The 13,230-nt window shown below is 39.9% G+C and overlaps 1 protein-coding gene across 3 annotated transcripts; it reads left to right on the forward strand.

Annotated features, from left to right (window-relative positions):
- The first annotated feature begins 43 nt into the window (after positions 1-43).
- On the forward strand, positions 44-12,177 carry LOC103710161 (conserved oligomeric Golgi complex subunit 1-like). 3 transcript variants are annotated; one of them, XR_604585.4, is made up of 7 exons: positions 56-2,634; positions 2,854-3,048; positions 7,430-7,734; positions 7,878-8,063; positions 10,356-10,536; positions 11,465-11,786; positions 11,865-12,177. XR_604585.4 is itself a non-coding variant. In XM_008795779.4 (6 exons), the coding sequence occupies exons 1-6, from the start codon at positions 391-393 to the stop codon at positions 11,642-11,644; spliced, it is 3,291 nt and encodes a 1,096-aa protein (XP_008794001.2). In that variant the 5' UTR covers positions 44-390; the 3' UTR covers positions 11,645-12,177. The 3 variants fall into 3 exon arrangements, 1 of the variants encoding a protein (XP_008794001.2); XR_604584.4 differs by having other exon boundaries at positions 11,876-12,177; XM_008795779.4 differs by having other exon boundaries at positions 44-2,634; positions 11,465-12,177.
- The last annotated feature ends 1,053 nt before the right edge of the window (positions 12,178-13,230 follow it).

Genomic DNA, 13,230 nt, shown 5'->3' on the forward strand with positions numbered 1-13,230 from the left:
TTTGTATCGGTGATATATGATGTGCCTATGTCAGCAAAAAAAGAAAAAAAAAAGAAAAAGGAAAAAGGAAAAGAAGCGATGCTCGGACGAAACGAAGCGATATCCAAAGGTGGAGCCAGATGGATGGCAGCGTGCATCTGTAGAAAAGCACGGAGGCGCGGTTGCGCCTCACGACTCCGGGCAGCGCCCCGAGACTTCCCGCTCTATTCGGTTGCACGTGCCAACACGTCCATCTCACCTCCCCCTCGTCCCCTCCTGACTCCACTCCCTCCTCCTACCCCCCTCTCGGATCTGGCGCTCGTGAACTCCGCCAATCCCAATCTTCTCCAGGGTTAGGGTTTGGATTTGGATTCGGAGGTAGAGAAGAGGAGGCATACCGGATCCCTTGCCATGAGATCGCCTTCGGCGCGGCCGGCGGCGGAGATCCCGGGCTCCGCAGCCACCGCCGTCGGCACCCGCGACGCGGAGTCCCTCTTCCGCACGAAGCCGATCCCGGAGATCCGCGCATTGGAAGCGGCCACCCGACGGGAGATCGATGAGAAGAAGGAAGAGCTCCGGCAGCTCGTCGGCAAGAGCTACCGCGACCTCATCGAGTCCGCCGACTCTATCCTCCTCATGAGGTCCTCCTGTGACGCTATCTCCTCCAACCTCTCCGCCATCGACGCCGCCCTCCGCTCCCTCTCCACCTCCGCCGCCGACCCCGAGACCCCCAAGCTGGCCCCCGACCCCGCCCGCGCCCGCGTCTACGACATCGCCTCCCGCATCAAGTACCTCGTCGACACCCCCGAGAACATCTGGGGCTGCCTTGACGAGTCTATGCTCCTCGAGGCCTCCGGCCGCTACCTCCGCGCCAAGACTGTCCATGGCCTCGTCACCGCTGCCGGCGGCGCCGTCGATCCCGACGCCCTCGCCAAGTTCCCGCTTCTCCGCCACCAGTGGCAGATCGTCGAGAGCTTCAAGGCCCAGATCTCCCAGCGGAGCCGCGAGCGCCTGATGGACCGTGGGCTCACCATCGCCGCCTACGCCGACGCTCTTGCCGCCGCCGCCATCATCGACGATCTCGATCCCAAACAGGTTCTAGGGCTTTTCCTCGACTCCAGGCGATCGTGGATCTCGCAGAAGCTCGCCGGTGCCTCCGTCGACTCGAACGGATCTTCTTCTTATGTTCTCTGTGATGCGATCAGAACCATTAGGGCTAGTCTAGGGCAAGTCGGGGAGCTCTTCGTTCTTGCGTTGAATGAGATGCCACTGTTCTACAAGACCGTTCTCGGATCGCCCCCCGGGACGCAGCTTTTTGGAGGGATTCCAAATCCGGAGGAGGAGGTGAGGCTGTGGAAGTCGCACAGGGAGAAATTGGAGTCAGTGATGGTGTTGCTTGAGCCGGAGTTCATCGCCCAGGCCTGTTCCTTTTGGTTGAAGAGCTGTTGCAACGAGATATTTGGAGAACTGTCAGATGGAAAGCATATTGTGGACGCAATTGGAAATGGAGAAGGCCTTGGATCTACTGAGAAGCTGGTGCGGGAGGCTCTGGATGGTCGGGAGGGGCTCGAGGAGAGCTTGGAGCAGTGGCTGAGGAGCGCCTTTGGCTCTGAAATTGAGTCACCATGGAACCAGATTTGCGGGCTAATTTTGAGGGATGGAAAGGATATTTTGGAAGATAGGTTGGAAGCGGCATTCCTGAAGAGGATGAAGGAGATCATTCATTCAGAGTTTGAGAACTTGAACAGAGACATCAACGTGAGAAATTCAATCGAGGCTATTGTGGCGGTCACAGGTCCTAAAGATGAGGATGATTTCCAGGCATACTTGAAGAAGCCTTATACAGGTGGGTTTTGGTTTTCAGAGCCCAACCAAAAGAAAACAGGAATTTTGTATAGCTTTAAACCAACTGTTGATGAGAATGATTTCCGGAGCTGTCTCAATGCATATTTTGGGCCTGAAGTCACTCGGATTAGAGATGCAGTGGACAGTAAATGCCAAAGTATATTGGAGGATCTATTATGCTTTGTAGAATCTCATAATTCTACTTTGAGGTTGAAGGAACTTGTGCCATACATTCAGGAGAAGTGTTACAAGACCATTTCAGTTATACTGAAGGAACTTGAAAATGAGCTTGCGCATCTGTCTGCTTCCTTAGGAAGCAACAATGGGGACAAGGATTCTATACCACCTTCTGTGATTGTTGAAAGATCTCTTTTCATTGGGCTTCTCTTGTTTGCATTACGAAACCATTCAAGTCACCTACCTGTGATACTCGGTTCCCCAAGGCAGTGGGCGAAAGAAACAAGTGGTGCAGCATTTACTAACCTATCATCACCTTTGCCAAGGCAATCTAGGGTGGCCTTTGATTCCCTAGTCTCTTTTAGCCCTAGAAGGCATACATTTGACAGCCCCAGAAGCCCCCAAAAGCGATTTTTTGATAATCCCAGAAGGCAAACAATTTCAACTGCCGCTGCATTGTATGCTGTGGATGACAGCAAGAACCCAAAACTTGACGTGCTAAACAAAACTTTGCAAGAACTCTGCATCAAAGCTCATAGTATATGGATAACATGGGTGTCCAATGAGCTATCAATTATTCTTTCCAAGGATCTCAACAAGGATGATGCATTATCTTCAGCAAATCCTTTGCGGGTATGTATGGCCTTTGCTATGTTCTGGATGTTTGCTGTATTGCTTTTTGTATTGTTCCATGATCGTATTTCTCAAATAACATACTGAACTCTTGATTCTTTCTTGGATTATATAATCTGGCTTTTCAGTTTTTTTCCCATTGGTGTCTAGGTAGTTGTCTGAAAAAAGTTAAGCTGCAGCTTGTGGGTTTCTAATGATAAATCAAAGCATTATTTTCAGGGTTGGGAAGTGACTGTAATCAAACAAGAAGAATCCAGTGACGGCCCTCTGGAGATGAAAATAGCTCTTCCTATCATGCCTTCTCTCTATGTCACATCTTTTCTCTTTCAAGCATGCTTAGAAATTCATAAAGTTGGAGGCCATGTTCTTGACAAGATAATACTGCAAAATTTTGCATGGAGACTAATGGAGAAGGTATGTTGCTCCATTTCCTTGTGCGTAGAAGTTAACAAATTGTCAGTGTCTGCCCATGCTAGTGTCTGCATTTTTTTACCACTCTACATGGTGTAATTTGCATGTTTTGGTTGGTTGATGATCTTTTATTTTTAAAAAAATATTCAATGGCTTAAATGTGCATTTTTTGTAACAATAACTTCTAAGTAGCTATCGAGGCTTAATTTTCTGGACTTGTATTGACAGTTTCTTGAGGATTAGAAATTGACTGATAGGGTTTTTGTCAATGGAAGCTTTGGAACAAAGGTGTGACCTTAATAACTTTAAAATGCAAAGTTATTGTGTTCTATATTGTTTGCTCCAACTCCTAGTTTAGGATGCTTTGTAGATGTTCTTTTTAATTTTTCTCTGGCTGTTGTTATCAAATGACCCCATCAACATTGTTTTTTTCTAAATAACTACAGTTCTAGCTTTCCATGTTGCTAGCCGAAGCAGCATGCTTAATGAGAAAAGGTAGGGCCATCACATTATATAGGGAAGAAGATATACAAAAGCAACTGCTTATATTTTGCTGCTTTCGTGTCTATTTTTTTAGGGCCTACCCTTAGTTGTCTAAATTGATAATGAGTAAGGTTGCAAATTTTGGTGTAGCTGTGAGGAGTTTACCTCTCAAGAAAATCAGTTTATAGGTTTTCCTCTCTCTTTACACCAAAAAAAGGAAAAAAGAGAAAAATCTAAGAAATAGATTAAAAATAAAGCCCCTGGGTAGAACGAGTCCATTGTGAAATGAGGGAGACACCCCGGCTACAAGATATAGGCTGGAACTTGTTACTACATTACATAGCACATTCAAGAGTCAATGTCATTGGGTTGCTTGGCACCTTGACATTTCTGATCTTTATCACCAAAATTTCAGTGTGAGAGTACCTTGTTGGAGGATCTAGGTTGTCACCGTATAATAATTTCCTTGCTCCATATGCATGCCCTCATTATGTCTTAATATCTCTTATGTTATTTTTCCTCTCATATCCAGTCTCTTCTGCCACGAGTTTATGTTAAACCAACACTTCATCAGAGATAATAGAATTTCAAAATAGAGATTCAAGGATGGCCAAATTATCCTGAACTGTCAATTCAAACCAGTCAGTTACTGTGACGAGATAGCCTTTCAATTTAGTTTGGGCCTCAAACCAGGTCGAATCGAACTGGCCCGAACCAAGTGGAACTATCCAATTCCGCTCGGTTCAAGACAGCTCGAGCTTTGTATAACCCTCTACCGAACTCTCGCTCGCCTCTCTCGAGCTAGGGTTAAGGTTTCGTCATCACTGCCGCCACCCATGGTGACAACAATAATGATGATGGATTGGTATGTGTCCCTCTCTCTCAATCTATCTCTCGCCCTCTTCGTTCTTGTTGCTTTCTCTCTCTCTCACTCGCCGATGATGACGAGAAAGTTCTCTCTCTCTCTCTCTCTCTCTCTCTCTCTCTCTCTCTCTCTCTCTCGCTTTCCTCTCTCTCCATCTTCTCTCTCTCACCCTGTCCGTTCGAGGGAAACCCTCTACTCTCTCTCACACTTGCCTCTTTCTTGTCTCTCTCCCCCCCCCCCCCCCCCAAAAAAAAAAAAACCTCCGATACTGGTTTGGCCATCCTTGGAGATTGCTGTGATGTGTATCTGTGGTACATGATAATATATATCTTCTTGTTTGACTTGTCACCATTACGAGGACTTATAAACATTTGATTTGAATTTCTGCCGCCTAACATTGTAAACACTGCACTTAGACTTCTGTGATCATGAACCTGCAGATCCTGATTATCACATTATCAGTTGGCAGGTTTATCAACTTAGTGATTTTGCTGCCTAAAGTTCTAGAGGTCCAGTTGGGTGTCGTGTGGAGAGCCTTAGATTAATCTGTACAACCTTTACCTTGCATACATGATTGTATCCCTTCTCGTCACAAGTCACAATGCATTGCCTCTTATTCCTAGTCTCATTCATGTTGACTTTGAGTGGAACACAGTCTTGTGTCCAATAGCATGCATATGACTGCAATTTTGGAGGGGCGGTTGCATGGGGTGCAACTTGGTATGCAACCCAGTTCGTAAGATGACAAGTAAAACTACAGTCCCACGGTTGTCTGTGATTTGACAACTGGGCCTCCTGGCCCAGTTGCACATCAAGTCTAATCACAGTTATAAAATTTGTTCTATGTTGTTTATCTTTTTGCACATGGTGTCCTTGCCACATTCTTATTATGGCCTTTGATGCTAATTTGCTAAAATGAATTTGCCTTTGACTTTCTGATGGGACAAAAGGACCATGAACCAAGATGCCTTCAAACATGGCATAGAAAGCTTAGTGCCCCAGGCTTAATTATATGTGCATTTTGTGAATTATACTTTTGTGTCATTTTTATGGAGCATTACTAGCTTAGTAGTTTGTCTGTCAAATTTGAGGTAGTTAAGTCATGCTGGTTCCTTACTCTTGCAAAAAAAGGCATCATATGAAACAAACATGAGCTACTGGTGTTTCACATTAAAAGAAATGACTTGATAATTATGAAAAATGATCTATAATTTGCTTGTTGATAATGATATTCCTTTAAAGTGCTCCTTTATGTTGTCCTAATGCTTATTTCTTGGATGAAGATAAAAGCTTGTGTCAATAAATTATCATAAAAAAAATGTTAATGGTTTGTGATTATGATAAGATTTCAACACAAGTAAAGGGGGAAAATAATATAACATTATAGGGCAGATTTTGTTCTAATTTTGATTAACATGTAATATAGACTGATGATGATGCATTATATGCTCTTGGCTTAATTGTTCTTTCAGTGATCACCTATGTGACATCAAGCCATCCCCAAGCATGTGGGAGTTTGGGCGTCCATGTAATGCCATGATCAAGGTTCCTATTTGGAATGGAACCAGCATGATGAATGTTAAGGAATGACCAAATTAAAAGAATGTTGACCATCTTTTTGGACAAATATTAGACGACGATAATGAATGATAACTAAGACATGCTATATCTTCATGAAGTTTTATTGATTGTTACTGTAACTAGGGTTTAATCCCGGTATCGGAGCATGTCTCTATCTGCAGTGGGTTCAGTATGGTACTGTGATGGTGCGAGACAGACCAGAACAACCAATTGAAAGCAAGAACAAAGAGAGAAATATTTAGAAAAAAATAAAAAGAAGTCTCATGTAACAGAGATAGGCGATGGAATCTACAAAATTGCAAGTTTTGTAACGTGCATGGAAAGGCATCACTTAAGATCTAGTTGCAGTTCTACACCATGTCAAGAGAGGTTTCAGTTTCGTTTCTTTGATTTAATCTTTTAGCTTTCAACTTTTTAACAATGATTTCCTCAATCGTTGTTGTGGCCATTACATCTATTATTTCTTTAAAGCCAAGAGTTTTAGATCATGCTAGAGACATCCTTTTCCTCTTCATATCTTCTAATATGGTATTTCTGTAATTTTAGTCAACAAGATGAATTTCCAAGTTAGAGGCCTCTTTCCATTTATTCTTGATCAATAAGGTTCAATCAATTAATTCCAAGAAAATCGTGTATAGTTTTATTTCTAATGATTGACAGGATTTCGATCATGTTGGCCTCTTGGATTCATCTTTCAGTTAAATCTTTGGGGAGTTGGTATGACATTTTCATTTATTATCTTATTGTCCTAAATTTCAACATTAACGGATGGGTTTGATGACAATTGTGGGCCAAATTCATAGTGCAGTTGTTGGTCATTGAAAGATATTTCTGGTCCCATAATATCAATAAACTTATCAAAATTTTGAATGGTCTCATTCTTCGATTAGATCATTAATCAATTTGGTATTGTACCTTGTGTACTTACATGCATGGAGAACAGTACTCTCTAGCATTGTTGGTAAAATTTTACAATTGATATTGAAAAGATAAAATATCTGGTTTTGGTTAGAAACTTTATTAGATTTGAATAACAATAATGTAACATTTCACTTAAGAATAAAAACTTTGCAGGGTTGTATGGCTTGTTATAGTATTAAACTTTGTATTAGGCATGCAAGCGCAAACACATTCAAAGATGTGCATATATTTGAGCACACAAGAAGAAAGCAATTCCAGTTGCAGCAGAGGTCCAAAATTTGATGAGGAGAGCATTTGTTTTTTAACTTCAAGTCGAAACTGAAATAATTATATATATGAGAGGCATTTTCATGAGATTCACTAGAGTCCATATTTGTTGAATGCCAGTCTTTTACTTTCACCGAACAAAATTATTTGTCAAATGCAAGCTGACTGTGTGTGTTAGTTGCAAGTAGATGATAGTGCTGCAATGGCTTGACACAATTCCTAACGATAACAATCTCTCATGGACATTTTGCCTTCATTATGTAATAGGTGGTGGATGTATATGAAAATTTCTTGTCAATCATAGAGAGGGGTGAAGCTCAGGTTTCAGAAAAAGGAGTACTGCAGATTTTGTTAGACCTACATTTCATTGCTGACATTCTATCTGGGGGCAAAGATTCTGCCTCTGGGAGTCCTGAAATGAATGCCAAAGAGGAGTCATCAAAAATTGTGACGCAAAAGCCTCTATTTAGATGGAAACAGCCACAACTCCAGCCTGGTTATGCTAATAGGGAGCATGTAATGAAGCTGATAAATAAGCTTTCACAAAGGCTGGATCCCATTGACTGGGCTATGTAAGCTCTTCTATAAATGTCTCTGATAGGACAACAATTATATTTGAATAATTGAATCTTTTACTATTTCTCCCTATTCATTCCTTTTTTTTTCAGATTTTAATTTTTTGATTATATATATATTTTTCCTGTGAATTTCACAGTTATGAACCCTACCTATGGGAAAATGAGAAGCAATCATATAAGCGATATGCGGTCCTCTTCGGGTTCTTTGTTCAGCTTAATCGCATGTACACTGACACCGTACAAAAATTGCCCACAAAATCAAATACAGACTCTAATATAATGAGATGCTCTACAGTTCCGCGATTCAAATACCTTCCGATCAGGTTGGCACTCTTCTTGTCATTTCTATGATATTTTCCTGAAGTATATTAGTAGCATCTCTTGGAGATATTGCTAATATAAAAACCAACTCAACATCATAAGCGCAGTTCGTAGGACTGGACTCTTCAATTACTACTTATGTAGCCTTTAACAGGAACAGTTTCTTTTAAAAATTAATTTTTTATAATGTTATATGTGCATGATTCTTTTGTTATACACATCTGCTGATGCCAAGAGTTGCGGAAACCATGACAACAAACTCCATAAATCATATGGTAGCAGAGCTATTAAAGTATTAAGATTCTTCATAATGGTCTCTTAAGAAGTATGGACCACATCAGCAGTCCTGCTGTGATGAAAAATAAAAAATTCTCATTCTTTTACTAACATGGAGAAATCTTAGTTTTGTTATATGCAAGCATGTTGTGGCTACTATCGACATGCTAAAAGAAACTTTAGTTTGATTTTAACATTGTCAATTAGCATCACATAACGAACACTTTATGATACCATTGAAGATATATCTTCCTTGATTAAATGCTCCCACAGTCCTGGCAGACTTTGGATGACAAGCTATTAATGATCAGATGTTCTGTAGTAGATGGAAGCTACTTAGAAGCTCAAACTAAAAATAACTTGAAATTATGTTTTAGGCTATTATTATTTTCTACCTACAATGATATAGAATTACTTCAATTTTTATTAGCTGTGCCAAATTATCATAGGATATACATGTGACATTTTACTTTATTGTTAAGAAATTCTTCTACAGAAGGTACTTGAGCTGCAGATCTTTCATGTACCAAACCTAATATTGGAATGTGCTATCATATATTTTTCCCTTTTTCAATAAACTACCCAGCTGTCCATTGAAATAAAAGGGGCGGCTCAATGCACGAGGCTACTACCACTATAGGGTGTGGAGAGGGTCAGATGTATGCAGCCTTGCCCCCATGTGCGGAGAGACTGTTTCTATGTTTCAAACCCACGACACCTAGGTCAAAAATGGAGCAACCTTACCATTGCAACAAGGCTCATCCCCAATTGTCTTGTGAAATGTACATGTTAAATAACAGGTTCTTTTAAGTTCCTGAATTAAGTTTATGTGAACCACTGTATCTGTATCTACACTGGCTGGTCTTCACTTTCTGTGTGGGCTACACTTGAACTCATTGGGTTAAAGAGAAAAAAACATGGTACACCAGATGGAATGAATACCATATATTCCACATTGAAATTGATCACACATGTATGTGTGTGTATGTGTATGTATATACATATATGTATATGTGTTTGTGTGTGTATACACATATATGTATGTGCGTGCATGTGCGTGCGTGTGCGTGCATGCGTGTGTGTGTGTATGTATGCATGTATATACATATATACATATGTGTGTATATATGTATGTGTGTGTGTATATATATATATATATATTTTGTATGTATGTAGATATGTACATACTGTGGATTAGAGCATTCTTTTGCATATGTTCCTAGATAGAGAACAAGGATTCTCATAAATGGTTCAATTTTTTTGTATTATTATTCTAGAGATCAATTTTATAGTAATATATCTTAACATATTTTTTGTATATGACCCATTTATATGTTTGTCTAACGAACATAAATATCATAATTATCCAATTAATATTTACATTCACTCAAAGAAGACATGGATATTGTAAAATACATGATACATCTACAATGGTTAAAAAAAAAGTAGGTCATTATTCATATTTGATTGGTATCTTTGTGCATTTAAACAAATTTTGTTATATCGTTTTTCTTTTTTTGACAAGTTATTCAGTATGAAAAGTGTGGAAACAAATGAAAGTTTAATTTGTCTAGTTGGACCTTGGAATTGAGGTGGTTACGTGACACTAGATGTATGTACTGCAAAATACTTGGAAGCACTTGGAAAAATTTCTGGAGTAAGTCTCTGAAGTGGATGTAGCAACAAAGTTATGCCACTAAGCTTAATAGTTAATAGTGTTGCATGTGTTTGCCATTTCTTTTTCAAAAAAACCCACATATAGAATTGGCCACTAAAGTTATTTTTGAGCTGTAATTAGAATGTTAGGATGAATGATATACTATGAAATATGTGACTTAGATTAAACTAGAAAACTATCATGATGATTTTAACAAGATCATTTATTATGCGTAACTAAACTATTGATTTTTTTTACCACAATTGTTCCCTTGGTTTATCTCTCATCAGGCTTCATATATGCATCGTCTCCATTGCCAATAATTCTGTGCTTCTGACCTGTAAAGCCTTTTTCTTTTTAGTGCTCCTGCCTTATCTTCAAGAGGAGCACATAAATCAGCCCTTCAGACGTCAGCTCATGATACACAATCGAGGAGCCCTTGGAAAGCATATTCAAATGGAGAAAGGTCTCCAAAGCCTGAACTTGATGATAGTCTTAGTTTTGGAGTTGCAACACCATTGTTCAAATCAATCATGACCCAGGTATTTGTCATAAAAAGTCATACATACTTGGTATATAGTTGCATAATTCTAAACATCTTGGTAAGGCAACAATCATTTTGATCACAAATTTATGATCAAATTTTCTGATTGTGAAATGGTACATATGCTTGAATGTTCCAGATAAAGAAGTCTCCTGTTGGAATTTCAGTTTGTCATTGTAATGTCCTCATAAAATGCTAATGATGCACATCATAGTCAGGAATGCATGGTACTGAACTGTGAAGTACTTGTTCTGTCTCATATGTTTTCTACATTCAAAACTTGTGAGGCTAAATGTGCATAGACTCTTAGTTATATGCATGATTTTGTTATTGAATATGCTATACACACTCTTAAAGAAGATGACATGTGAAGATGCTGCATTTGATTCAGCTGAAGGCACATGTAAGTCTATTTTTGGGGTTTCTCATCCATAGTTTCATACAGATCTTCTGGCAGACTGCATATCTTGTGCTTTACATAGTTTCATTTCTCAGAGATTTCCGGTCCTCCAAAATGTTATGCTCAACCTCATCTTAATGTCTCTCAAAGTTACTACAGCATCAGATTCTTCAGTTTATAAAATGCCTAGAAATTAATATCTTAATCAGAACACTATGCGCTCCCATTTTCTGCAATGCCATTCATCATCTTATAGAGGTCTCACTGCCCGCTAACCAATTTGGTGCTGAGTACATGGACTCCAGCTTAATGAGATGTCTTTGGCCTTCAATTATTTTTAATGATTTGCCAGGTTCTACATTAATTTGATTTTGAAGGATTAACATATTTTAGTTTTAATTATTGGGTTATATGAACTATGCTATTTTTCCAGAGCTTTTCTCCAAGATTAAAAATCTTGCTTTGTTGTAAAATTTGCCATGTTTTTGACTGAATTATATTTTTCCGTGTCATTCCAAATACGTAGGTTGGCAGCAAATTTGGAGAGAGTACATCAAGGTGGGGATCTATGCTTTCTGATGGCCAAGTTGGCAAGTTCAAGGACAGGTCAGCAGCTGCCATGTCAACATTTGGTGACATGCTTCCTGGCCCAGCAGCAGGACTTCTGTCATCTCTTACAGCAGGTGCCACCAGGTTTGACTCCTAGTTGATGATGGACTTGGCTCTTCTTCAGAAGGATTCCTGTAGTTGATGCAAACGCAGCCACTCGAATCAGAGAGGGTTGGTACCGCACACTGCTAGTCTCAGCTGGGGGCAACTCTTACAGGCATGGATGAGAGGCAGAGAAGGTGAAATCTTCTGCTATTTGATATTTCATCTTTCTTCCTCATTTATACCAATTGAAGATTTCTTCTATTTGATTAAAGTTTGCTATCAGAAAACTTGGCAATGGTAGGAAAGAACATTCATCCAATTTTTGAAGTTGAAGAGGTGATCTGAGGAAATCCATTGTAAAAAATTGAGCAACCACTGTTATGTATGTTGCTGCATCTGTAGTATATCAAAGTAAAAGAGAAAGCAGATACAGTTGTGTTTAAGCGATTAGACTTGTTTTGGAGGAAGGCTGTGTATCTTACTTAGGGCATTGGCGCTCTCTTTTGTTTTGTAAGTGGCTGCTGCCTGGTATACTTCTGAATACATTATTGGAGATTTTACGCATTCAATTTTCCACTGTTAAAATTCCGAAAGTCATCTGAGCAGCACAGTAGCTATTCTGTCGCTTTGCCTAGAGATTGCTATGATTGGCAAATTGGTGTACTGTGGAGTCTTGGGAGCATCCAGATGCTCTGTAGGAAATATCATAGCATCAATTATCTTCTCACACAAAAAAAAAGAGTTCAGACTAATGTCCCAAGATCATCAGACATGGCATTCTGGACTGCTTGGTGTAAAAGCTTTTCTTCTGGTATTTATTTCTTTCCTAGTCCGAATCCAGTATTGGACAATATAATTCTTCTGCCAATATGTCAAGTGGTGAATGCTTTTGTGAGTTATCCGGCTCTCTGTATACATAACACGTATCAATAATAAGTTGCTTGTCGCAGTTAATCAGCGATGCTCTGTAATTCTCAGTTCAAAGTTCTAACAATCTTTCTAGAATTTCATGGTCTGAGTTAGGGGGTTCTGGTCCAATTGAGAACAATCGATGTTCAGGACATTGGAGTATGACTCGATATATTTTGGCTTCAAGCATCTGAGATTGGATTATCAGGTGCTGCTGGCGGGCATCTGCTTTATTCGAGGTTATGGATTGCTCAAAAATTACACTCGTTTTCTTGCTTAAACCTCTGCCAGACGATTCAATGTGCTGGTGCCTGAGGTTGCTAGAAAGTGCATTGGTGGGCATTGGTTTTGGCTGGTTGGTCGGTTTTGATAGAACCTGAGTTGAATCTTGGATGTTTGTACTCCCGCTTGTCTGCTCCCATAACACGAGCATCAATTCAAATAATTGTTTGATCATAGACCACAACTCTATCATAATACAATGCACAGAAACAAACTAGCTTATAAGTTATATTTAGTTCCTGTTATAGAAACAAGATAGAAGTGGTTGCCACCGAAGCCTTGACAATTTTAACGGGCTTAATCCCTATAGGAATTATAGGACGAGGAGGGGGTATGTTTACACTCAAGCTCTATGGAGTGCATGGATGCTGCGCAGAACGAGATTCCATTCCATGCCTAATGGACATAGTTTTAATTTTTGCGCCAAAAACTAGGATCATGGTTCCA

Source organism: Phoenix dactylifera, chromosome 1 (genome assembly GCF_051530095.1).
Source record: "Phoenix dactylifera cultivar Ajwa chromosome 1, Ajwa_hap1_PhDact_Kaust_v1.1, whole genome shotgun sequence".
Taxonomy (NCBI): domain Eukaryota; kingdom Viridiplantae; phylum Streptophyta; class Magnoliopsida; order Arecales; family Arecaceae; genus Phoenix; species Phoenix dactylifera.